Genomic DNA, 23980 nt, shown 5'->3' on the forward strand with positions numbered 1-23980 from the left:
CAAGTCCCCCCCCACAAGGCCGGCGGAGCTTCTTGCGGGCTCCTCTTCCCCGCTGCTTCCCTCCTGCGCGCCCAGGTGAGCCGGGCCGGGTCCAGGGGCTGAATTAGCCCTTCCCGGGGATGCGGAAGGGGAATCGGGGTTGGCGCCAGCCGTTCACGGCAAACGAGAAGCCATGGGCCAGAGCAGGAGGTAACCTGGTTCGAGGGGGGCCTTGCGCAGCCGCACTGGCCCGGCGCTCGGGCAGCCTGCGCACCTGCTGCCGGTGTGGCAGGTGGGCGCGGCCTCAGGGCGGGCGGCGTCATTGCCCGCCCCGCCCCGCCTCGCTCCGCCAGCGCCCCGCTCGCCTCCGGTGCCGCAGCCCGGCAGGCGCCTCCTCTTGCGCGCTGCTCCTGCTGCTGCGATGCTCCCCCGAGGAGGCAGCCGCTGAAGGATGAGCGCCGCTGCCCGCCGCCGCCGCCGCCCCTGCCCGCTCCCGCCGCCGCTGCTGCTGCTGCTCTTGCCGCTGCTCCTGCCGCCGCCCGGCGCCTGGGGACTGCTGGCCACCTCCGGCGGTAAGCGCGCCCCGGCCCTTCCCGGGCTGCGGAGCATGGGCCAGGGAGCTCCCGTCCCCCCGTCCTTCCCTGCGGCCGAGGGTTGCGGTTCCCATCGCCTCCAGCCAGCCGAGGCCGGGGAGGCGAGCGCGGCGCTCCCGCGGGCTCTCCCCGCCATCTGGCTCCGGCCACCCCGCTCCTCTGTCCTGCCCGTTTCCTGGCTCTCCTCCCCTTGCAGGCTCGGCCCGGCATCCTGAGATGGGGAGGATGGGAACCACAGTCCAAAGCAGCCGCCCCCCCGCCTTTATTCCCCCCCCCCGCGGGTTCTGCTTCCTGAACTTTTTGCCTTGGAACGGGGCTCCCCAGCTGTTGGGGTCCCTTTTCCTCCAAGTCCTCCTTCCGTGTCAGTTGTTGCCCTTTGAGAGGCCTTTGGGGTTCCCCAGCCCCCTCCGGCCACCCTTTCCTGCCCCACACCAGCCTCGCCTTTGATATTCCAGCGGCTGCCCCCTCCCCGCTTCAGAGGTGGTCAGCCAGCCAGGTGCCAGAGCTGCGCCCCCCCCCCCCACCTCTTCCCATGACATCATTTCTGAAAGCTCTTGGCAACTTTGGTCCTCCCCCCCCAATCTCTGGAGAGTTTGTGCTGGAAAATAATCCAGGGGGCTCCTCTGGAGGTTTTGCAGGGGTTGCCCATCACAGCCAGCTCCTGCGGCCTTGCCTGGGCTTCCCCTCTCTGCCCCCTGCCCCCAAGGGCTGAAAAGGGGGGTGTAGCTGCTTGTGTTTGTGTGTGTGTGTGGGGGGGGGGGTTTGCAAAGGATGAGGTGGATGGCATGGATGGGGGGGGGGATCCTCTCAAGGCACTTTGAGCGGCTGGTGGGTGACGCTTCTCTGACTCAGCCATCGCCCCTTCTCTCCCCCAGCAATGCTGTTGTTGGGGGGCTGGCAGTTTGGGGGTGGCAGAGTTGGGAAAAGCTGAGAGCAAAAGCTGAGCAAGCTTGGGGGGTTACTCCACAAAGGTGACCCCCTCCCCTTCATCTTCCTCTGGGAGTTTTGGGATCGCTGCCTTCCGAGGGTCTCCCTGGCATGGGTGAGGCTGGGGGGCCCATTGGGCAGAGATGCTTTATGGGCGCCTTCGAGTTTGGCCCTGGAGGAGCCTGGAGGCAAGTCAGCCAGTTCTTTCCTGTGAAGTCCATTGTCTGAAGCAGCCCTCCTTTTCAGACAGGAAACCGCTTTCCTCTCCGGCTGGTTTCCGTTTTAGCCAGCGCTTCCTTTCCGTCCACGAGGGGCTGTTTTGGGACCATCCGAAAGAGGGTCCTTGACTCCTTTCCCTGGGTGGAAAAATCAAGGCTGTTCCTCTTTGGCGCCTTCTTGTCTGACGTGGCCTTGACTCTTAGCCTCCTCAAGCCGTCTGGGGCGGTTGCAGCTTCCCCAAGATCCCTACAGTGGATCTCTAAGGGGTCTGTAGATGGTTTGAGGGGGGGCTTTGGCTGAGTGTTGGAGCAAAGTCACCCCTGGATAGGGGGGGAGGGGGCAGCGTGTTATATCACCTGAGCTTTGCAAGCAAGATCAAACAGCTTGAATGGATCGATCTGAAGACATCTGGATGATGTTTAAAAACAGGGGGTGTCTTATGGCACTGGGGGCTCGGCCCCATATAACGCTCTTTCTGGAGAAAGGGAGCCAGGCTTTCAAGGCAACCGTCTCTCTTTTCTAGGCAATCACAACCAGCACGAAAATCCATGTAGGACAGGTGGCGATCTGGGTGGCAGCTTCCCACGGGGAACGTCGATATTTTTCCCAGCGAGTCTCAGAAATGACAGGCTGGCTTTGAATGACGGGTGTTTTTTTTCTGCAGCCAGCAGGCCGGAACGCCCCATCCCCCCACCCCACCCCCACAGGGCACCTGCTGGCTGGCCTTTGCTAGGCAGATCTCGGGGCCTGTTTTCCCCCTCCCCCCTTTACTTCTCTTCTCCCTTGCACTGCTGGGTGCCGGAGGGGCCGAGAAAGGCCAGGTTTGGCCTCGGTGAAGTCTCGCTCTGAGCAGACGGTGCAAAGGCCAGACTCAGAATGGCCGCCCTGGAATAATCCTACGGCCGATTTGCAGACGTGCATGAAAACATCCCTCTGGACTCGGAATGGGGCAACTTTGCCAAGCCCATTCGCTATGGCCAATTTCCCATGGCCAACTCATACCTGGACAACTCACCCAGGGAGAAATCGCTGCGGGACAATTTAGCAATTCTATTTAATTATTTAAAATACGTTTTTAAAATTTGCCATTCCCGTTTCATTCTGTCCCTCCTTTTGCACCCTTTCTTCAAGAATAGAATAGAATAGAATTTTTTTATTGGCCAAGTGAGATTGGACACACAAGGAATTTGCCTTGGTGCATACGCTCTCAGTGTACATAAACGAAAAGATACGTTCATCATAAGGTAATTATTCTATTCCACCATTTCTGTGATATTAGTGTAACTCTTGTCCCACAGTGACTCGTCCTGTGGCGCGTTGGCCGTGGTGAGTTGGCCAAACCAGTTGGCATGGCAAGTTGTCCCATTCTGAGGGCTGAAAGATGTTTCCATGCACACGGTGAATTGTCATAGGCCCTTCTGGACTGAGCATCCGGTTGCAGCTGAATCCTTGCACGTATAAAAGGCTGTGAGAGAGAAAGGAAGAGACCCAGGAGGGGATGGAGGTTGTGTCATTGAGTTTCTTAGGGTCTCTGGAGTGGCCTGTGTGGGTGAGTCGATCACAGTGATGGGTGGGGTGGGGGTGGGGGTGGGGTGCCAGGAGACCTAGATTAGCCGGCAGGCTTGGGTTGCCTTCTTTCCCCCTCTGACCTTCAGGGGTGGGGAGAAGGAGTGAAGGCTGTGAGCCATGTGTAGGAGGCTTGTGAAGCAGCTGCCAAGAGCACCAGTGGGGCAGCCGCCTCCACCCTAAAGCCCCCCAGTTATGGAAAATCATAATCCCCATAACCCGATGGCTCTCTCCATCTGCCTGACCCATAGCCCAGGGGTCCCACATGCCATCTAGGGCTGTGCAGAGACCTCTCTGTCCATTTGCGATGCGTCTCCCTCGTCCTCTGTGAGAAGGGAAAAGTTTTCCGGCACACAGAAAAAGGAGACAGATGTTTCCTTCTGTCTCTTGGCCGTTCCGTGTGTGCCGACAAACCTGCTTTTCTTGAAATCTTTTCTCTGGAGGTCAGAGGTCTGCAGGCTGGGAAACATTCCCGCACACGCTTGCCGGTGATTGACAGGATCCGCAGACAAGGGAGGTGTGTTGTTGTTTTTCAGGGACCGGGTGCCAGAGGCTGGCATTCTGCTCCAGGCCTTTTGTTGGGCTAAGAGCCCTTGGGCGGGACACGTTTCCAAAAACACGAGCAAAACTGGCGGAAGCGGGTGTGGGAAAGGAAGGGACCACCGATGGGCTGCAGACGGAGCCAAGGTCAGCAAAGGGGGAAGTCCACTGTGGGACTCATCCAGAGCTGGATCTGGTGGTGTTTTTCATGCTCTTTTTCTCACTCTGTCCATTACGGTAATTTTTGGCACATTTATCCAAATGCCGGACACTAAAATGAAGGGACGGTTGTGATTCCCAGGCCTGTTGCAGGATGAAGAGACCCAGATAATTCTCTGCCTTTTGGGAATCATGGCTGATCCAGCTCTCCCCCATCCTCTTCCTGGACGGAGGGGATTTTCGCCTGGCAAAGAAGCAACTGAGCTGGGAAGAGGCATCGGGCATGATGGCCTTGCTCTCTTCATCACATCCTGGTTTGTTGGTTGGGCATAAAACAGAGGAACGAGGTTCGGTCCCAAATGCCAGGGAGTTCACTTATTTTAAAAAGGGTTGTTGGCAAGGATTTCAGGGACCCTGGAACTCCCCATGCAAAGGAATCCTAAATATGCAGAGAAGTTTCTTCCCAAAGTTTTTGTTGACTTTATTCTTTTGCACACGGATGCTGAAGACCAGGCAGTACGGAGGCCTTTCTCGCCCCCTCGGTAGTTACCGGATCTTCTGGAATAATCCTTTAAGCAGACTAAAAGAATTCTCCTCCCTTCCTGCCTCCTCCCCTCCCCTGCAAAGTCCCTGTCCCTGCTTCAGAAACCAGTTCTAATCTAGAGTGGAAATTCGGCTTGTATCCATCAGCATCCTCTTAGCTGCGTCTGATCTTGGTTTCAAGGACAAAGCTGGGAATAGGGGCCCTTTTTAGGATGGGCTTGTGAGGCATCCAGACAACCAGTTTCAGGAAGCAATGTAGGAAAATGTTCGGCATTTCCGCATTTGCAAAAGCGGTTCGCCAGGAGAAATTTCTGCTAGGAAATTCTTATATGCAAGCTACCCTTCTGGTGTATTTTTGCTCTTGTTTATACCCTCATCTTGAATTCCTGTGAATTCTGGTGCCCTTGCAGAGTTGGGCTCAGTTGTGCAGTTTTGAGCTCAGCTCCTGGCAAGGTGGCACCGGCACCCTTGCTGCGCCCCTTCTCACATGACCTTGTTGTGGTTGTTGATGTTGTGCCTTGGCACAAGTCAGTTTTTATTTCTGAGGCCTGGCACGCCTGGAGCTCAGCAGACGGTCCTCTCCCAGGCCTGCTGGCTGCCTCTTCCCCGCCCCCAGCAGCCCCGGGAGATGCTTAATTTGCTAAGGGAGACAGACCCGGGCGAGGCAGATGGTGGCGGGTGGCTGGAGCATCTGTGGAAGATGGGGAGAGGTCAAGTGATGGAGGGCGAAACCGGTTTTGCCCCCCTGTGACTCCCGCCAGCAGCAGAGCCTGGAGGCAGGGTGACCTGATCTTCTCAGTGGGAACAAATGGCGTGTCCAAGAAGGCAGAGGTCATGTGAGGTTGCCTATATCTCTGCTGATAGGCCTTGGCTTCTCAAGCTGTGCAAATGGTAGAAAACATCTGAATACACACAGCAGAATTTCCAGGAACTGTATGTCTCTAAACCCTTAAAAATGCAGCCTGGGGACCTTGGAAGGTTAGTTTGTGTTTCGTTTCCTTCCTTCCTTCCTTCCTTCCTTCCTTCCTTCCTTCCTTCCTTCCTTCCTTCCTTCCTTCCTTCCTTCCTTCCTTCCTTCCTTCCTTCCTTCCTTCCTCCTCTCTGCCTGGCAGAGAGGCCATCAATAATTCAGGGCTCTCGTGTTCCAGGGAGACATTTTGCCACGTTGGCAGCCAGCCTGAAAGCAGGAAACCTTCTGGTGGCCCAGCCCAGAGAACAGCAGGCATGAATGACCCAGAAGGAGAGGCTCCTGGAGAAGGAGGAGGATCCATCCTGGGTCAGGTGGAGGGGCTCCTTTGCCCCTTGCAAAAGAGCCTGGAAAGACCCCGGGGACTTCCCCTGCAGTTTGACACTTCCCCCACCCACCGCAAAAAATAACATTTCATGTTTTGTTTTTTTAGGTGCTTTTATCTCCTTGTTTCAAGGAGATAAAAACCCCTAAAATCATAACTGGGGGCAGGGAGAGAAATGGCGTAAAAGGAATTTAGCTCGATGTGCAAGCAATTATTTCAGTTTGCCTTCTTAAGACGATGGGAGCCACATTTTTGGCCAATGGGAAAACTCCCTCTGAGGGTGTATCTTTGCAGGGGGGGAGGGGGAGAGCGGGTGCCAAAACCGGGGTAGGGTAAGAAGCCTCTGGCTGGCAAAGCCACCTGGCACAAAGCAGCAGAAATGACCCTGGGCAGCTCGGCCTCCTCCGAGGTGACCTGAGCTGCCTTATCTTTTGGAGGCAACCAGTGGCAGTTTGAGGTTCTGTCAAAAGACTTTCCGAGCACAAGGCGGCTTGTGCAAACGTGGCAAGCGGTAATTGGCACCGGAGAAACGTCCTGGGTGAACGAACGAACGAACATGAAGGGCTTTTCGCTCCTTCCTTTCATCGCCAGGCTGTCCTGGGGTCGAGATGACCAAAAAGGAGTTTCTCTGGGCATCCACCTTGCCTCCTTTGTGATTCGTGGAGGGGGGGGAGGAGCTGCCCTGGGCAACTGTCTTGTTTGCTCAGCCTGGGGGACTGTCATGGTGTGTGGGGGGGGCATTGGGGGGAGGGGTTGGGCCACCTCAAAATAGCTCAACTTCAAAGGCTAAATTTTAAGTGCCCGCCATGTTTGCACAGAACGGAGGGTTGTCCCGTTCTTAGCAGGAAAGGGGTTTCATTTTGGATCCCTTTCCTCCCCACAAACGATATGCCCCCCTTCCAGGATGACTTCTGTCTGCTTCGCCTGCCAGTCATTTTATTACAGCCGTTTTTAATCAGTTGGCTCTGCCTCCATAGATGGTCTTTGTCACCTACAGGAAGTTCTCCAGAGACCTGCTGAGTTTTGGGGATCCCTCTTTGGTTGCTTCTCTCTCTGGGGTTTGAAGCAGGAGGGGGCAAGGAGCGCTTGGCTGAGGACTTCCTGGCCCACTTGGGACAAACGCCTGCCAACCAGCCTTGCTTGACCGGGTCCCTGACTCTTTCAAGGCCTCAGCCTGGCCCAAGGCAGCACCGGCTCCTGGTGGACAGCTCCCCAAATTGGTTGGTTGGATCCCTTTTAGAGTCAAGCTTCATCTTTCAGTCTGTGAAATGTCTTTGTGGGTCCACCCTAGGTGGGCAACGGAGTGCAAATGTGAAGGTTGGCTCGGGAAATCCTCCTCCTCCTCCTCCTCCTCTCCTCCTCCTCTTCTCCTCCTCCTCCTCTTCTTCTTCTCCTCCACTTCGTCTTCTCCTCCTCTCCTCCTCCTCCTCCTCTTCTCCTCCTCTTCGTCTCCTCCTCCTCCTCCTCTCCCATTTCTAAAATCAGGAGTTTCATTTCCTTCTTTGCAAGGCTCGGTCCCTCCCTGGCAGTGCCTGGGCTGATAAGAGGCGGGGTGGCCTCCGTGTGTGATCTTTGGGCCTCTTCCTTTTTGAGAGGGGACGCCTCCCTTTGCAGGAAAAGGAGTTTGGGGGTGTCCCTGGTGGTGGTAAGGCAGCTAAGTTTTTGCCTCTGCCCCTGAAGGTGGGAAGAACCCCCCACCCTTAGAAGGCTGGTGACCCACTGCCAGTGGCTGAAATAACCTCTGTTCAGTCACACCTTGCTTGTTTCCTTGTTTTGCCGTTTTTGCTTGATGTAGCCGAGAGTTTCAGTGCCTTCTGCCTCTTGAAAGCTGATTTGAACAGCCAGGGCAGAAAGGCCGGCAAGAGGCTGTGGGTGCAGCTCCAGGGATTCTGTCTTTGGCTGCTGCAGGCCAAGCTTTGCTGCTGCCAAGGCACTCCGGCTTCCCCGTCCTTGCTGGGCAGGAACTGGGCAGGGACCCGCCTTTCCTCCAAGTGCCAATGGAGCAAAGAGAAAAACAAAGCGCTTGGGTGACTCTCTTCGCCAACTTTGCCACTGCTTCCTTGACCAGAAACAGGTGATCTGAGATGGCAGGCAGGCAGGAGCATCCGGTTCTCCCGGCCCCCCTTTCCTGCTTCTCTTCCGAAGCCCAAACCTTCCCCTCGGCTACTGTTTCCGTGTGGTTTGCCAAAGCCACGGGGGGGGGGGACTCTTTGGGCAGCCTCCCTGGGGCCATGGGGAGGGAGGGAGGGAGGGAGGCTCAGGTGAGTTGGCCCCATCGCCAGACTCTTCCAAGGGGCTTTTGGCATCTTGCTTGGCATCGGACGGGCAGCCAACGGGTTCCCTGGCTTTGGGCTTCTTGGAGGGCTGGATCTGTGTCTTGAGTAGCTCTCTCCCGTTTTGCTGCTCTGCTCCTGGGTTATCGCTTCGCTTTTGCTTACTTTCCGGGTGGGGACCGGTTATTTTGCACATTCCCCTCCCCTGCATGGAGAGAGAGGTTTGCATTGTGCCACCTGGTGGCTGAAGTTTCCAAATTGCAGACTGAGGTGACTGGAAAGAGTCCAGGCTGTGGGAGCCCGATTTGCACACTCCTGGAGGGCGGCAATGCCTTTGGGTGGTGGGGCTGCAGTCCCATGTGTCCCCTGTGTCCAAACAGGCGCTGGGAGGCCTCCGTGTGGGAAATAAGCAATCTTCTTCTTTTTGTAGCCCAGAGAAAGTTAATGAATTTGCAGGGAGGGAGCCCGGAGGGAGACCTCGCTTAGTGCAGGAGAGGCTTGGTCATACCCACAGCAGGGGTGAAATCCTGATAGGTTCTGATAGGTTCTGGAGAACCGGTAGTGGAAATTTTGAGTAGTTGAGAGAACCGGCAAATGCCACCTCTGGCTGGCCCCAGAGTGGGGTGGGAATGGAGATTTTGCAGGATCCTTCCCCTGCCCTTACCAAGCCACGCCCACAGAACTGGTAGTAAAAAAAATTGGATTTCACCACTGACCCACAGGTCATTCGGCCCCTTTGTGGGGCTCCTTGTGCTGGCTGTTTGGGGGCTGTCCATAAGGAAGGGCTTCCATCTAGATCTCCCGGCCGAGTTGGGCAGCCAAATGTCGTTCGTCTCGGAGTGAGCAAATGTCCTGCCTTTTGAACTGCAGAGTTGTGTCCTCGACACCTGGACTGCACCCTTCAGCGGCGGAAGGAGTGTCCCCTGGGGTCGCATGCCTGTGGCCCCTGCCTCCCTCAATTCGTAGAAGACAGAGAGAGAAGATGCGTGCCCAGGACAGCAGCGCCCAAAGGTAAGGGGAAGGGGAAGGGGAAGTGGGGGCTCGGTCGGGATTCCCTATGCCCCTTCTGTGCCTGCACTTTTGCCTCCCTGGCAGGAGAGCAGTCTCCGGAGTACGCCCTTGTCGCATGGTGGGTGGGGGGCTTTATTTGAACTGCAGCAACTCCTCTGTAGACCCTGGTCCAGGAGAGTCCATGCAAGGGTTTCCTCAGCCTTTCCAGGGGTGGGCTCCAGATAGGAAGTCACACCATGCCTGGAAGTCTTAAGAGAGAAAAAAACTAAAATATGACCCAGTCAGATGTGCCAGAGTGTTCCCCGAGAAGGAAAGTTGGCACCAAGGTGGCTCTTTTCAACTGAAGTTACAGTGAGCAGAGGGCTGGACTAGAGGACCTCTAAGCCCCCCCGCTCAGTGCTGTGGTTCTATAGACCGCAGGGCACGGAGAGTCCTCCCCTGCAGGCTGCCCATGTTCTGCCTGCCCACCCTCGGGAGGCGAGGAATGGTGTGGGAAGGGAGAGAACAGGCAGCTGGCACAAGGGGGAAGCCGCTTCTGGCGTGACTTAGTTCCAAGCGGCTCCTTTGGCGGACAGATGGTGGGTTATGCAACAGCTCCCTTGCAAAGGGATTGTTTTCTCGGTGGCTTTGGGGCCCCTCTATGAAGACCCCCCCCTCTTAAAACTGGGAAGGTCTGAGGTTTCTCTGCATCTTCCCTGCTTGCTGAACTGTCCACTGAAATTGTAAGTGTTGTGATTTTTGCTTATTTTGCTGACTGCCCTTCCTGTGGGCCCCTCCCTCTCCAGGGCACAGCTCTCTTGTTCCCAGCCTAGAAGAAGAGATTGACTTGGTGTCCGATGTGCTCTCCAAGCAGGGGAGGGGGCCTCTGCCCCACGGCCAGGAAGGTACGGCTGCCCCAGGCCCAGGAGGCTCCCCCTGCCTGGCGTAGAGCAGGGGGGCATCATTAATTTTGTAAGGGGGGTGTCTCTCCTTCCTCTTCCTCCTCTCTGTGTGCCAATCAGTTCTTCCTCACGCAGAGAGCCCGGCCCCCCCTGGCCCCAACTCCAGGAACGGAGCATCGAAGGCAGAGTCCTCGCAGAGTGGCCGGCAGGGATGGCCAGACACGTCTCACCCCATCACAAAGCCGGTCCACAACCCCCCAGTGGAGTCGACCCGCATCTCTTCCAACGATGCCCTCGTCCTCGGTGAGCCTCCGCCCACCCCGAGAAAAGAATACAGGGGAGCAAGACCTCAAGATGCTAGTCCTCAGCTCTAAGATGGTTTGGGAAGGCTGCCTTGGATAATCCCATATTAATAGCAGTCTATCTTTTGGGGGGGATGTCTTTGACTGCTTTTCCCTCTCCAAGTCTCCCTTGTCCTCCCTTGCAGGCTTGATTGTCGTCTGCACAGCTGCCGGGGTGGCGGCTCTGGTGGTGGCAACAATCTGCTGGTGCAGGTAAGTCCTCTGGGGCTGCCCTCAGGCAGAATGGGGGGCAGAGGAGGGGGCAGAGGAGGGGGCAGAGGGGGGCAACTGACTTTCTTGAGGTGGCAGCCTTGAGATCCACCCCGGACCCCTTCCATGCTGCCTCCAAATGGAACCTCCATGGCAGCAGCAGTGTATCAGAGGAAGGTGCCTGGGGGTCGGTAGGCTTTGGGGCAACCCTGCCAGCTCTTGTGCTGCTTCCCCTCATGGACGTCCTTCTCTCCCCACAGGCTGCAGAAGGAGATCCTGCTTGCCCAAAAAGCGGATTATCCAGCAAATAAGCTGCCCCAACCCCCCTCCTATGACAAGCTCTCTGTAAGTGCCCTGGACGCCCCTTGGCATGGCGTGCCGGGTGGGTGGTGGGCAGTTTCTTAGGCCAGCCCTGGCTCTTTGGAGTTGCTTTGTGCCAGGCTTCTCTGTGAGCCTCGCTCTGCCTGCTGGCCTCTGCTGGTGGCAGGGAGCTCTCTGTGCCCCAGCTGGGCCTGGCTCGTTGGCACCCAGGCCAGGGCCTTCTCTGGGTACGCAAGGTGCCAGCTGCTTCGGGGGCACCGTGTTGGTGATGCCTGTTCTGCTGGTATGACATTCTCTGCAGTGTGGGTGTCCCCCCTTCTTCCTCTTTCCTTCCAGCCTGGCGATCAGAAGCTGGCACAGAGTGCCCAGATGTACCACTACCAGCACCAGAAGCAGCAGATGCTCTCCATGGAAAAGTGCGTCCTTTTGTTGTGGTGATGGGCTCCAAGCCCTTCCAGAGGCTTGGGTTCCTCTGCCCTCTTCCTGGTTTCCTCTTTGACCCACCTGTGAATTGGGCTCAGAAGCTGGGGGGGAGGCCAGGGGCTCCTTCATGCAAGGCTGGCAAGAGCTGGCACCCCTGCCCGCTTCTGTCTCCGCTTAGTTGGGGCAGGAGGCTGCTTGTCAGCCGGGGGATTCTAAACAGGTTGGCAGTCAGGTAGGTTAGGAACCCCTGGATGAAACAAACCTCTGGCAGCCAGATGTGGAGGTGAACAGCTGGTAGGGATTTGGCAGCAGGGCTCTGCCCATTCGCCCCTTTTATTCTTGGGGCACCCCCTGAATGAGCTCTGGCCTGACATGGGGAGCCCAGCAGGGCTGGGTGTCCAGGGACCTCACCGAAGGGGCTTCGGGTCAAGATGTCTGCAGTTCTGCCTCAACTTTGGCCGGAAGTTTTGAAGCCAAAGTCCCAGCTGGCTTGGCATGGGGTGGGCTCCTAAGGGGGCGGGTGAAGCAGGGCATCTCACGGCATTTGCCCCTCTCCCCCTGGAAATCCGTAGGCATAAGGAGGAAGCCAAAGCTCCCGAATCCGTCTCCTCGGACGAAGAGAACGAGGATGGAGACTTCACGGTCTACGAGTGCCCCGGCCTGGCCCCGGTAGGTGTCTCTCTAGGAGGGGAGGGGGCACAGGGCCTCCCCACCCCCACCCCGCTGCCTTGCCCTGTTTCTGAAGGAGGGGGCAGGGCAGAGCTCTGGGTTTGATCCAGCTCTGGAGCAGGTCAGAGAGACGGGAAGGGAAACGGCTTCCAGGGGGTTCATTTCCCTGCCATTGGGAGCCCGGTTGCCACAGGCTGTGGAGCTGCCTTGCAGGCCCCCAGTGCAGCAGTGAAATCCAGCCGGTGCTATCCAGCTTGCGCAAACTGGTAGCGCCGGCGGTGGGAGGCTCCGCCCACCCACCGGGATGTCATTATGTCCTGTTTTGACCCTCTGCGCATGTGCAGAAGAGGCGGGCACGAGCATAGCGAGCACGCATGCACGCTCCCGAACCGGTAGCGAAAGTAAGTGCATTTCACCGCTGCCCCAGTGCCCAGAGTGCCATGCTCCCTCCGCCCTGGGCTGGGCAGTGCCATTCCACTCCTCCAGGCAGTGAGTGGGTGACAGTTGCGTCTCTCTCGTTCTTCCTTGCTGGCCGCTGAAGACTGGAGAGATGGAAGTGAAAAACCCCCTTTTTGACGACTCCACTCTGCCCCCAAAGCTGCACCCTTGACCGGGAACTGTGGACTGTGTGCAAGACCTGCCCGAGGGCCGCCTGACCAACGGCTCTCCTCTGCCCTCCTCCGCAAATTCTTGGCTGAAATAAATCCGCCTTCGGGCAACTCGCTGCTTCTGCTCGGCTTCGCCTTCCCCCTGCACCGGCCCTTCTTCCGCCCGGCTCCCGTATGTCGGCGAAGGGGCTTCGTGGACTGTCTGGACTCGGGAGGGCAGAGAAGGGGGCCCAGAGGCCTGGCTTGCCACCTCCTGCCCCCGCAATCTCTGCCAGCCTCGGGCATGGCAAGACCTGCCTTGCAAAAATCAGAGCGGGAGGGCTTCCCTTTTCTTTCCTTGTTTTGCAGCCCCTGAGGTTGAAATAAGGGGGCTGGGGAGCCCTTGATGCTCGAGGCTTCTCCCTTTGGGAGGGAGTCTTCGGACAGGCCTTTCCCCGCCCGGCCAGCCTTGGGAAAGCGGTCCATGTGCCCATTTAACAGGTGGGAACCGGAGGCAGACTGAAGCTGGAAAAAGTGCGTCTCCCAGGCGTAGTAAGTCCTGATCCATTTCACACCGTTTTTAGCACTTTCTCAAAGGAACTGAATTCTGAGGTGGCGGAGGGTTTATCTGAAGGCTTTGTGGGCAGAATTTTAGTTCTCAGAATTTCAAGGGGAAGGGATGTTACGAAGCAGCATTAAGGTCTGCAGAGTGACCTGTCCAGAGAGGAGGAGCCGGGGTGACCCCTGGAGCTTCTCCCATTGGAGCCCCAGGGCCAGGCAACCTTCACCCCGTAGCCCTCTCTGGCTGTGCCCACTGGTCTGCCAGTGTGATGCCTCCTCCTCGCCCTGGCCTGGCGTGAAGGGAGGTGACTTCTGTTCTGACTCATTGGGCATTTCCGAGCAATTCATAGCCGTCAGCCAGACTGATTGACCAAGAGCTGGGATGGCATTGAGCCAAGTTTTCTTTTTTTTTTTAAATTACAACCAAATCTGGAATGTTGATTGATTTTCTTCATAGCAAATTCAGGTTTCCGAAGTATTTCTGAATTCCGTGATTAAATGGGATGGGCGTTGAGAGAAGAAGAATGCGATTGTTGGTCACCTGTGTTGCTTTCAGAAGACACGATGTTCCAAGCATTTGATCTCCCCCCCCTAAGAATTGTGGGGAGGGGGGAGTGTTGGAGAGGGTGTGTTGTGTTAGACAGCCATCAAGGCTGATTCCTACCCCCATCTTCGCAAATCCAAAGATATTCATGAACCACCTGGGTAGCTGTAGCCTATTTCTCCTTGCCCCTGCTGTGAGGTCTAGAAACTTGATGGAAAACAAAACAAGGAAAACAAAGTTTCCTGCTCAGGTGCATAAGTGAAGTTTGGAAAAGGGGCCTTTGCATATGCAATTGGACTATGAGGTTGTGATGCAACTCACAAGCAACTTTTGGGAAGTTGGCACCTTGCGAGATGGGCTGAATTTGCAGGGCAGAGGGTGGCTATTTTATTTTATTTTGGAGAGGTTTGCCAAAAGGCTCAGGAAACCATGTTTGGGGTGCATTAGAGTTGCATCAGAACCCGTCATGTCCCCCCCCCGCACCTCTATGTATTTTTGCAAAAGTTGCCCCCCCCACCTTCCCACCAGGGTCTCAAGAGGGTTTTCTTGGGCCTGAATTGAAAGGCCTGAAGCTGCAGCCAGAGGGGTCTCCATCTGCTGGGCCCCCTACCTGAATCAGAAGTCTTTTGGGGGGGGGGTTTAGGGGTTGCTCTGGCTGAGGGACCATCTTTTTAAGCAGAGAAGAAACCTCCTGCACTGCAGGACAGAGAGTATCCGGGCTGTTTCCAAAGCAGCTTTTGGGGAGGGCGGGGGAGACCCCTCTGTGTTCATCCTCCTGTTTTTGAGTTTGCACAGCACTTTTGCACTTATCCTGCTGAGAAGTTTACTCCTTACTTTTGTATTCTTTCCAAAGAGGAAGCTGCACACAAGGGAAACAGACCCGAACCCGGAGTTTAAGCTCCTCTGATGCCTGGCCTGGATCCGTTGCTAATACGGAGGGAGGGGAGAGTTTCTCCTTCAGCCCTGCTTCGGGTGGGGGGCTCTGTCGGTGCCCCCGGAGCTGCCAGTTCTTAGACTCCAGAAGCGATGGTGGGCTGGGGGAGAGGGGGGGAGGAGAGAATGCCACACAGGGATCATTTATTTTTTCTTTCTTGTTATTTTTGTTTCCAGACCTGTATGGACTGTGTTTAATAAATTTTATTAAATGACCAATTCTCAAGCTAGATCTTTGATGCTTCTTTGGTGCCCTTCAGTTTTAAATGAACTGTTTTCTTCCTGGATTTAGGGGTTCCTCACAGTGACGTGTCTGTCCCTGCAGCCTCTACCCTTGGGGGCCCCGTGGTTTGATCCCCAAATTATTCTGGGTCTGAGAATATCTGGGAAGTAGTTAGAGAAATGCAGATAAGTCTCAATAACCCAAAGGGCTCCCAGCCTCCCTCCTGCGGAGCGTTTAACATTCTCTGGCAGGAGGTGAGAAGTACCAAGGGGCTCATCTAAAGGCAGACTTTTTGGGGAAGACGCACAGGCTGATTCTCCAAGATGGCTCGGATCCCATCCAGGCCTGCAGGGGGGAGGCCAGCACTGTGGCCAGCGGTCACTCTGCCTCTCCTCCCCCGTTACACCAGGCAAACCGGCTACCTAGCCCAGCCCTCCTGCTTCGGAATGGGACAACTTGCTATAGCCAGCTCCCTGTGGCCAAACTCACTCCAGCCAACTCACCACTGGACAACTTCTCACGGCCAATTTGCCACAGGCCAACTCGCTGCAGAACATTGACCAATTCTATTTCCTTATTTAAAACAAATAAAAAAATATTTTAATTTTTGCCATTCCCATTTCATTCTGCCCCCTCCCCCTTTTGCATCCTTTGTTTAAAATGATTCTATCCCACCATTTCTTTGATATTAGTGTAACTCTTGTCCCGCAGTGAGTTTTCCTGTGGCGAGGTTGCTGTGCCGAGCTGTCCCACAACAAGCAAAAATGTTTAATAGTAATAGTAACTACATAATATTTATGTGGTTACTTACCAAGCACATCTAAATTATATGGAAATAGCCAAAATATCTTTGCAATCCCCAAGGCATGACACAACTTTTGACAACTATTGTTTCTGAAAATGAAAGTTGAGAAATTGGACCCTCCCTAGACTCCTGCAGAGTTGGCCGTGGTGAGTTGGCTGTGGCAAGTTGTCACAGGCCCTTCCTGCTTGCCCGCTGCTCGCCCACCCACGGGATGAAGGATGGGACCGAGGGCGCCCAGAGGACGGGTGTCTCCCTGCTGCCTCCCGGGTGCTGTGACTGCACCCACTGGCCCCCTGCTCAAGAGATCATCCCATCCTGACTTTGCAAGTAAATTGCACTCTGCACGTATTTGGAGGGACATAATTTACTATTAAGGGGGATCTTTTCTTAAATAGGAAAAGAATATTCAAGCAACCCGATTAAACATTCAGGCAATTCAAGTTAGGACTGGAGCAATGCTCGGTGGTGATGAAAGAATTATTTTGACCCTGTAGAGGTTGAAAGATCCAAGAGGAAGGAAGGAAGGAAGGAAGGAAGGAAGGAAGGAAGGAAGGAAGGAAGGAAGGAAGGAAGGGAGATTTATAGCAGCGACACCATCCTTGGGTGTCAAGTTGTCCGCCAGAGGGGCTCACGAGCCTTTCTGGACCCCAGCCTCAAACCCTGAAGACTCTGATCTGCTCCTAAAGGTCCTTTTTTAAAGTGCTCATAGCAATTGCCCTGTTAAGCTTCCTTTCTGGATGATGGGAGTTTAGATGGTCATTTAAATTCCTCCCTTCTACTGAGGTAGCATATTGCATGGGGATTTTCTCCCTCCCCCACCCCACATCCCATCCCTGCAAAGTAGGTCAGTATAAGATTAGGATTATCTGAGCACTTTTAGATTGGGGGTGGGGAATGGGAGGGAAAGTTGGGGAAATTAAAAATGGGTCTCTCTCGGGGGGCTTCCAACTTGGCACCGGGTTCAGTCCAGCGGTTTCAGTAGAATGAATGGGGATCAACTCCGTAGGGATCCAGTGGGACCGCTAGAGGGAGCTGATGGCCACACAAGGCTGGCACTGGATAGGCACTGTGCTGAGAAAGGGCCAGATTTCACCAGAGGCAGAATTAAAAGGATGCTAAGCGATGTTCACAGGAAGTGGGGAGCATTTGTGACTTGGAGGGCTGAGGGAGGACCGAGTTCCAGTCTGGGGCAGCGAGCACTGTGGCCAGTGGTCACTCTGCCTCCCCTCTTCCATTAGGCCAGGCAAACTGGCTATCTAGCTCAGCCATCCTGCTTGGCCGCTGCTCGCCCACCACCGGGCGAAGGCTGAGGCCGAAGTCGAAGGCACTCACTCCCCAAGGGTGCCCAGAGGATGGGTGTCTCTTTGCTGCCAACCTGGCGCTGTAACCATTGCACCCACTGGCCCCTTGCTCAAGACAAGGAGGGGCACTGAGGTTTCTAGCTTCCTTTCCTGCCAGATTCACTTGGGTAAACAGGAAAGGGTTTAAAGTCAGGCTGATCTTCTGCTTCGCATCTTTTGCCTCTTTCTCTGCCCCTGGAATGGCTTCCGTCTCAGCTGCTGCCTCCCCGTGTGGCAATCCATGTGGGCTCAACTACAAATCCCATCATCTATCCCAGACTGGATGGTGCTGGGGGACAGACCTTGCTGGGGGAGCGGAGAAGAAGCTAAGCTTGATGAGCCCTTGAGCAAAGAAGGAAGGAAAGGAAATTGAAGGAAAGGGAACAAAAGAATTGAACCCTGGAATAAGAAGGGAGGGTAATTGTCTATCATCTATCATCTATCTATCTGTCACCAATCTCATTATTTCTCTCTCTCTCTCTCTCTCTCTCTCTATCTATCTCTTCTTATCTCTATCCATCTATCATCTATATCTATCTATCTATCTATCTATCTATCTATCTATCTATCTATCTATCTATCTATCTATCTATCTATCTATCTATGTTGGGTCCCGTCAGTGCCAGAGATGGGCAGCTCTGGAGCAGGAGAGGAGCCATGGACGCTCTGGCTGCCCCAGGGACATTCCTGGCTTCAGCGGCAGATGCTGCTAGTAATCCCAGTACCAGCGCTTCAGATCCGGGTAGAGCTTCTTCGGGGGCAAGCGGGGGTACTGCTGGCAGATGGAGCAAAACCGTTCCCGCCAGTCCTGGTGGAGTCTGACCGTGTAGTTCCGCTTCCAGGCAAAGAAGCTCCGGTAGTGACTTTCGTTCATGGTGGTCAAGAAAGTGGCCAGGTCCTTGGCTGAGCTGAAGTCATCCACGTGGATAAAGGCGTTGGCAGGGATGAACTGCTGGTAGTTGGCGCGGGAGGGGCCCAGGACGATGGGCACAGAGCCGGCGAGGAAGGCGTTCTTCCACAACTTCTCCGTGATGTAGTCCCGGTGGATGGAGTTCTCGAAGGCCAGGTAGAACCTGTACTTGGAGATGGTTGGCAGCAAACAGTCTGGGCACAGCGGCTTCCTGTTGGCCTTCCCGAAGACGTCGATTCTGAGGTGCCTGGACAGGTTGCGGTACATCGCTGCCCTGGCTTGGGAGTCACGATAGTTGCTGATCACCCAGGACACTAAGCCGGTTTTCTCTGGGATCTCCACCACATCCAGCGAGTGAGGCACCAGCTCCCCATAGGGGAAGAAGAGGTCAGCGTCTCGCCTGTATGAGAGGACCCAGTTCCATTCCTTCCCCGTCCAGCCCTCCAGGGCTTTGGTGTTGCTTGGAGACTCCAGGGAGACCCAAACCCACTTTTGCCCAGGGTGGGCCTTGGAAGGCAGAAGGTACCGTCTTTCATACTGGAGTTCCCAGTGATGGAACACCACAACGTCCGCTTGGCTGAACAGGCAGTGGTTTGTGGTTAGTTGGCAGCCCGTGATGCCATAGAGCCTGGAGCAGACGTCACCGGTCAGGTCTGTGGCTGCCCCGAAGGGCCAGCTCCAGATCAGGAGGATCAAGGTGCTGTTCTGCCTTGGAACCCTTGGAGGGTTATCGGACAGCTTGAAGAGAAGCGGGGCATTCCAGAACAGGACGATGCCAAGGAGAGACGCACCTGCCCAGAACTTTGCCACGGGGGCCATCAGGTGGGAGAGTGACCAGAAACACAGCTGCTGCTTTGTGTTAGGAGCTCGCTTGAGGAACTGCGGTTGCTCAGCCCTCTTCCTTCCTCAGTCCCAACAGTTCTCAGAGCTGCAAAGAAAGGCAGAAGAGGTAGGAGTGCTCAAAAGGATTGCAAAATATCCCCTATTGCATTAAAGGAGGGACGGAGCAGCTCGGAAGTCTCTTGTTCCGGCCCTTCTTTGACCTGAAGAAGCCGGGAATTTATGAACTCTTGGCCTGATGCAAAGAAAGTTGCTGAGATCGGAGTCTTGGGAGTTGCTAAAGTTGGAAGGGATGGATGAGACTGCAAAACCTTTTGGCTTTAGCAGTGCCACCACCATCTGCAGTGATGTTTCAGTGTTACTGCACACCAACTAGGTCACTGTGGGGTGTGCAGCCTGCTATGCCTTTGGAAAATACGGAGCATTGTGATGCATGTAATATTTCATAGACTGTATTTCTGTCTTGCATTTGGCTGCAAGCAAACAGAACCTCTCTCTACCCACCCCCTCTGCTGCCTCAGATCTCTTAAGCCAAAACTCCAGAAGAGATAAAGGAAGATGGTCTCTGTGCTCTGGTGTACACAGAGAGCGGGGGGGGGGGTGTCTGTGGGACATGAAAACAATCCAAGCAGGGAGAACAAGGAAGAGACCCCCCCCCAGCTCTGGAGAAAACCTCAGTTCCTTTTTCCTACAACCTTCCCATTATCTATCATCCAAACCAACATTAAAAACTGGCGGAGTTAATATCACGTTATTTGGGAGAGGGTTAGAAAATGGAGTGATTTTTTAAAATGTTCAGTGGGATGTAACTGTGGTATTTTGTGGATGTTTTAATCTGAATTGCTTTTACTTCTCACTCAGCCAGATTTTGTTCTGGAGGGAAGTTTTTCCTGGAAGTTAAATAGAGAGAGAAAATCACAATACCTGAAAGCTTTAGGCTGTCTGTGAAGTGGGGAGGGGGCGGGGGCTTTAAAGTTTTCTATTCTGGAAAAGGAGTTTATGAGAGGTATCTGAGCAGAGCTCTTGTTAACAAGATATCTGACAGATAGTCATACTAATTATGCAGACTGGCTCCTTTAGTTGATAAGGTTTTCTGTTTTCGTTTGCAATCCCCTCCCTACACATTCTATTTTTGGTTTAAACAGTCATATTTTTTGCATGCTGTGCACTTCTATCTAAATGCAGTACAAAGAACGCAAATGCATGGTGCGGGGTAAACAATGATCAAACTTGAACAATGTAATAATCAGTTTAGGACACTCTGCCTTAATTTAACTGGCATCAAATCCTGCACTGAAAAGAGAAACTTTCAGATTCATAAAGATCCTGTGGAGAAAAAAAAACCAAACCAAATGTTTTAAGGACCTTTAAAAACCCTAAAATATCAGTCTCCGAGCAAAGTTGCAGGGAGCCGATTCTGAAGCCAGACAAGAAATGTCTGAAGCGTGCGGTGTTCCTTCTAACCCCAACAGCCACACTGATTGTGCAAAAGAAGATGAATCGCTGGGCAAGGAACGGAGGATTCTGCCCAAAGTGGCAGAGGCTGGCTCCCTTGCCGAGCAAGGATTGAAGAGGAAGGGAAGGGCCGTTTCAAGCATCAGGGATGCCAAATTGATTCAAATCCAGTTTGAAAGATTTGCTGCTTTTAAAAAAGCTTCCTTGGTTTGGTTTGAATGCCGAGGAGCAGCAGACAGTCAGGGGCAGCTGGGTCGCTGCTATGATTGGGAATCAGATTTTAGCCAGGAGCCTGGAAAGCATCTGGACTGGGACTTTCCTCAAGGGTGCTCAAGATGGTTGCTTGAAGTCTTACAAAACTATCTACCGAACATCTCTATATCTGTTTTTCTCTGCTGCCGATGCAAACAGATGCCAACCCACCACATTTGCGTATGCCACCAACTCCTTCCGACAGGAACCGGCTCTCGGTGCCTCACAACACGAAAAACAATAAAAAGCATCTCAGCAATAAAGCTCATAAAGACCACAACCACCCTTGAGGGGTCTTCCTCTCCTCTCCCTCTTTCGGGCAGAACCCTTTTCTGAAGGGCACATTGGAGGGCACACGGCTGCAAAGGGAGGGGGCTGCTCCAGAACCAGGGTTGAAATACGGGTGGCTGTGAGAAGAAAATAGTGTCTCTGCATCCCTGAATTCAGATACCTGCAGGTCCTTTACCTCCCCCACCCCAAAAGCTGTGGATCCCCAAGGACAGATTAAACCAAAGCAGGAAATGATGGCAGAAATTCATAATGAGCTTGGTTGATAAGAAGAAAATATGAGGCAAGCAGATGATACAGACCGGATCTTCTAAACTTTAGTAATCTTATGAGTTGGTACCACTGAGTTGGTCAAAACTGGTTTGTCAGAGGGAAAAAACCAGCATTGAATGCAGATTGCATTGTGTAACCTGGCTTGGCTATCATGAAATTTGGTGTATCTGTGTGTGCACGGATTCATTTCATTCATCTATATTTCATTATTCTGTTTCTTCCTCCTTTTCAAAGGGGCCCAATGTCTGTGGTTCATTTATTCCTAATAAAGGTACATTTTGTTAACTTTCTCCAACTACTCAGATGATTCGCTTGAGACAGTTCATGGGCACCAGGCGATGTAGCTGCTTCTAGTAATTCTGAAAGTGCCCTGAGTTTAAAGAAGCCGAGCTTTCATATCCTTCCAGCAACTAAAATCACTGTTCTTCTAACTGGCACATCAAACAAACTATTTTCATTAAACGTATTTCAGGAAATAAAATGAGAAAATAACGAGTTTGCGTCAATGGTGGGCAATGAACAGTACATCCTTATTGAAATGCAGATTAAAAACTGCAATATGGGGTTAGTCTTAAAATAGTGAAAACGAATTTAATTTTAATCTTAATTTTAAAATACAAAAGGGATCAGATTGAGAGAAATGTACTCATGTCTGTGCCCAGAGAGCTAAGTTTTAGATTTTTAAAATATTAATTAGGATGTATGTATACATATATATCCCTTCCAAATTTTAAAAATGAAACTGTTGCTACTTCAGCTGAAACATCTGAATTTGAACATATTGAATTTGAAATCTATTCTTATAAGGTCTGTTTTGGGGACGGGTGGTAGCAGCAGGTGGGAAAGAGCTGTAGGAGGAGAATTTTTGTCAGAATGATTAGTGGGAGGGAGAAAAGAGGAAACACAATGGAAGTTCGTTTTTTTAAAAAAAGGCTTTCATTTTGTTTCATTTCAATACTTCATCAGAAATATGCCCCCCACTATAAGCCTTCTTTTGTCAACTTGTGCAGAGCTGCCCAGGTGTTGCTGAGAGTCAAGTGGCATGAAAGTTTAGTGCCTATATTTTATTGATCATAAATCAGGGCCATTTAAAACTCCTGTCCAAATGATACAGATTTAACTATTGATCGAAAACATAGCATGAACATAGGCTGTGACCGGACAGAGAGAGACAGACGGAAATGTTTACTCTAAATAATAACGAATAATTGTCTAAAGCACTGTTCGTTCTGTTCCACCTTTACTCAGGGCCCGCTGGCAATGCCCGCTATAAACGGCATAAATGAACAGCCTTGCCATAAATGGTATAGATGAACTTACCGCTGCCGCCCTGCTTCTGCCCCAGAGGAGAGCTCTTGCTTTGAAAGATCGAGCCGAGGCGGAAGGCAAAAGAGGCGCTTGTGGTCTCCTCTGCTTTTCAAAAGAAAGCCACCCCTGACGCCTTTCACACCTTGGTCAGACTCAGACAGCTGTATTGCGGGAAGCTTCTCTCTTTCTCTCTTGCCCCAAACCACATCTGGGACAGCTGCCTCAACGGCTGAGCCATGCTCTAACTCTGCTGGAGGGGAGGATGCAGCTGAGTTCCCTGCAGGAGCAGCTTTCCCTTGGGTGAACACTCCCCCAGAGCTCCCCTTCAAAAGGGGGCCATTCTCCTGGGCAACTCCCTGCCACCAGACCTGGCATAAGCAGTCACTTAGCTTGCCTCTGGAAGGAGATCAGGGGCATGAAAGCAAAAAGGGAACTGAGCTGCGGTGGCCCAGCTCAATGCCAGCTGCAGGTCTGGCTTCGGCACCCGACACCTGGCACCCAGAGGCAACTCTCTGGCTGCCCCCAACAGCCCAAGGTTTTGTTTCCACAAAAGTCTTAAATTTCTGCTGCCTTCCCCCCCTCAACCTCTGACTTCAGCTGGGCTGTACTGGTTCCTGAAATGGCCTTTATCTCGCATTCTGATAACTTTTGTCAAGCTGGGTGGGGATAATGGGAGGTGTAGTCGGGCCAAAGGGCTTGGAGTGCAGGTGTAGCACAGCAGGTGGTCTCAGTCGCTGCATCCCCCCCCCATGGGGCTCCTTTGGGGTTCACAACCCCAGGAAAAGGCCTGGTAGGGAACTGGGCACTCAGTGTCAGAGTCGCCGACACAAACCAATTTTTATAGAATATTTAATAATTTAAGCAAGCAAGATCGTCCTCAGGTGACTCAACAGAGCAGGGACCTCATGAGGGAAGCCAGACAGGAGGAAAAAGGCGGGAAACAAGGAAACGCCCCCTTGTCACCCAGCAACCAATCAGAGCCCATGCAGCGGCCGGCTCTCTTCCACCAATTGGCTACCTCCCCTGTCTTCTTACTCCTCGCCCAGCCCTCTTCACCTGTCCAGCTATTAAATTTTAAATATCTCAACGAGACCAAATTCTGGGCTGAAAGAAACTCACACTGTGGATTCGGCAAAGGATTTATTTTAATGCACCCAGTTTTTTAAAATAACAATAATAATAGGAATCTGCAATTCTGAGGTTTCTCTTCAGGAGGCGCTCTTGCCCCTGTTCCGGGCTCTCTCGGTGTCTCAGCATCTTCAGTCTCTGTGTGTGACGGCTGAACCACAACGCCGAGGCCGGGCAGGCGGCTCCTTATGCCCCCGAGCCCGCTTCCGTTGCATGCACCCCGCACACTTGGCGCCACGCGAGGATGCCGTGGGAGGAGCCGATGAGCCACGGAGTCCTCTGGCGGCTCTTTCGTGCAGCTGGGCCGCTTCCCGGGGCAGCCTTAGAAAAGGAGAACATCCCTCGGATTTGAAGCCGGCCTCCTCGCCAAAGCCTCGGTTGCTTAGGAGGCCGAGACCCCTTTAATTCCGGGGAGGGGGACAGGCGAGGACCGTCCTCCATTTCCCAGCAGCCCACGGCTCGCGCAGAAGGAATTGTGGGAAGTGAAGTCCTAGCGAATCTGGCCAGCCTCAGCCTGCCCAACCCCCCCACCCCCCTCTCCTCCGCCGGCCCCCTCCGCGAGGGAGGGAAATGTGCCGGGAGACCC

At 53.7% G+C, this 23980-nt stretch overlaps 2 protein-coding genes across 2 annotated transcripts; one reads left to right on the forward strand and one right to left on the reverse strand.

Annotated features, from left to right (window-relative positions):
* The first annotated feature begins 5 nt into the window (after positions 1-5).
* NPDC1 (neural proliferation, differentiation and control 1) lies at positions 6-14802 on the forward strand. The gene is made up of 9 exons (XM_034436218.3): positions 6-551; positions 8962-9102; positions 9888-9986; positions 10119-10286; positions 10471-10537; positions 10795-10879; positions 11192-11271; positions 11851-11947; positions 12489-14802. Exons 1-9 carry the CDS (start codon positions 431-433, stop codon positions 12555-12557), a joined length of 927 nt encoding a protein of 308 aa, XP_034292109.2. The 5' UTR covers positions 6-430; the 3' UTR covers positions 12558-14802.
* A 2774-nt stretch (positions 14803-17576) lies between these two features.
* FUT7 (fucosyltransferase 7) lies at positions 17577-18683 on the reverse strand. Its single transcript, XM_034436072.3, has one exon. It carries the CDS (start codon positions 18667-18669, stop codon positions 17650-17652), a length of 1020 nt encoding a protein of 339 aa, XP_034291963.2. The 5' UTR covers positions 18670-18683; the 3' UTR covers positions 17577-17649.
* Between the last annotated feature and the right edge of the window lie 5297 nt (positions 18684-23980).

Source organism: Pantherophis guttatus, chromosome 16 (genome assembly GCF_059756535.1).
Source record: "Pantherophis guttatus breed Tessera chromosome 16, ASM5975653v1, whole genome shotgun sequence".
Taxonomy (NCBI): Eukaryota; Metazoa; Chordata; class Lepidosauria; order Squamata; family Colubridae; genus Pantherophis; species Pantherophis guttatus.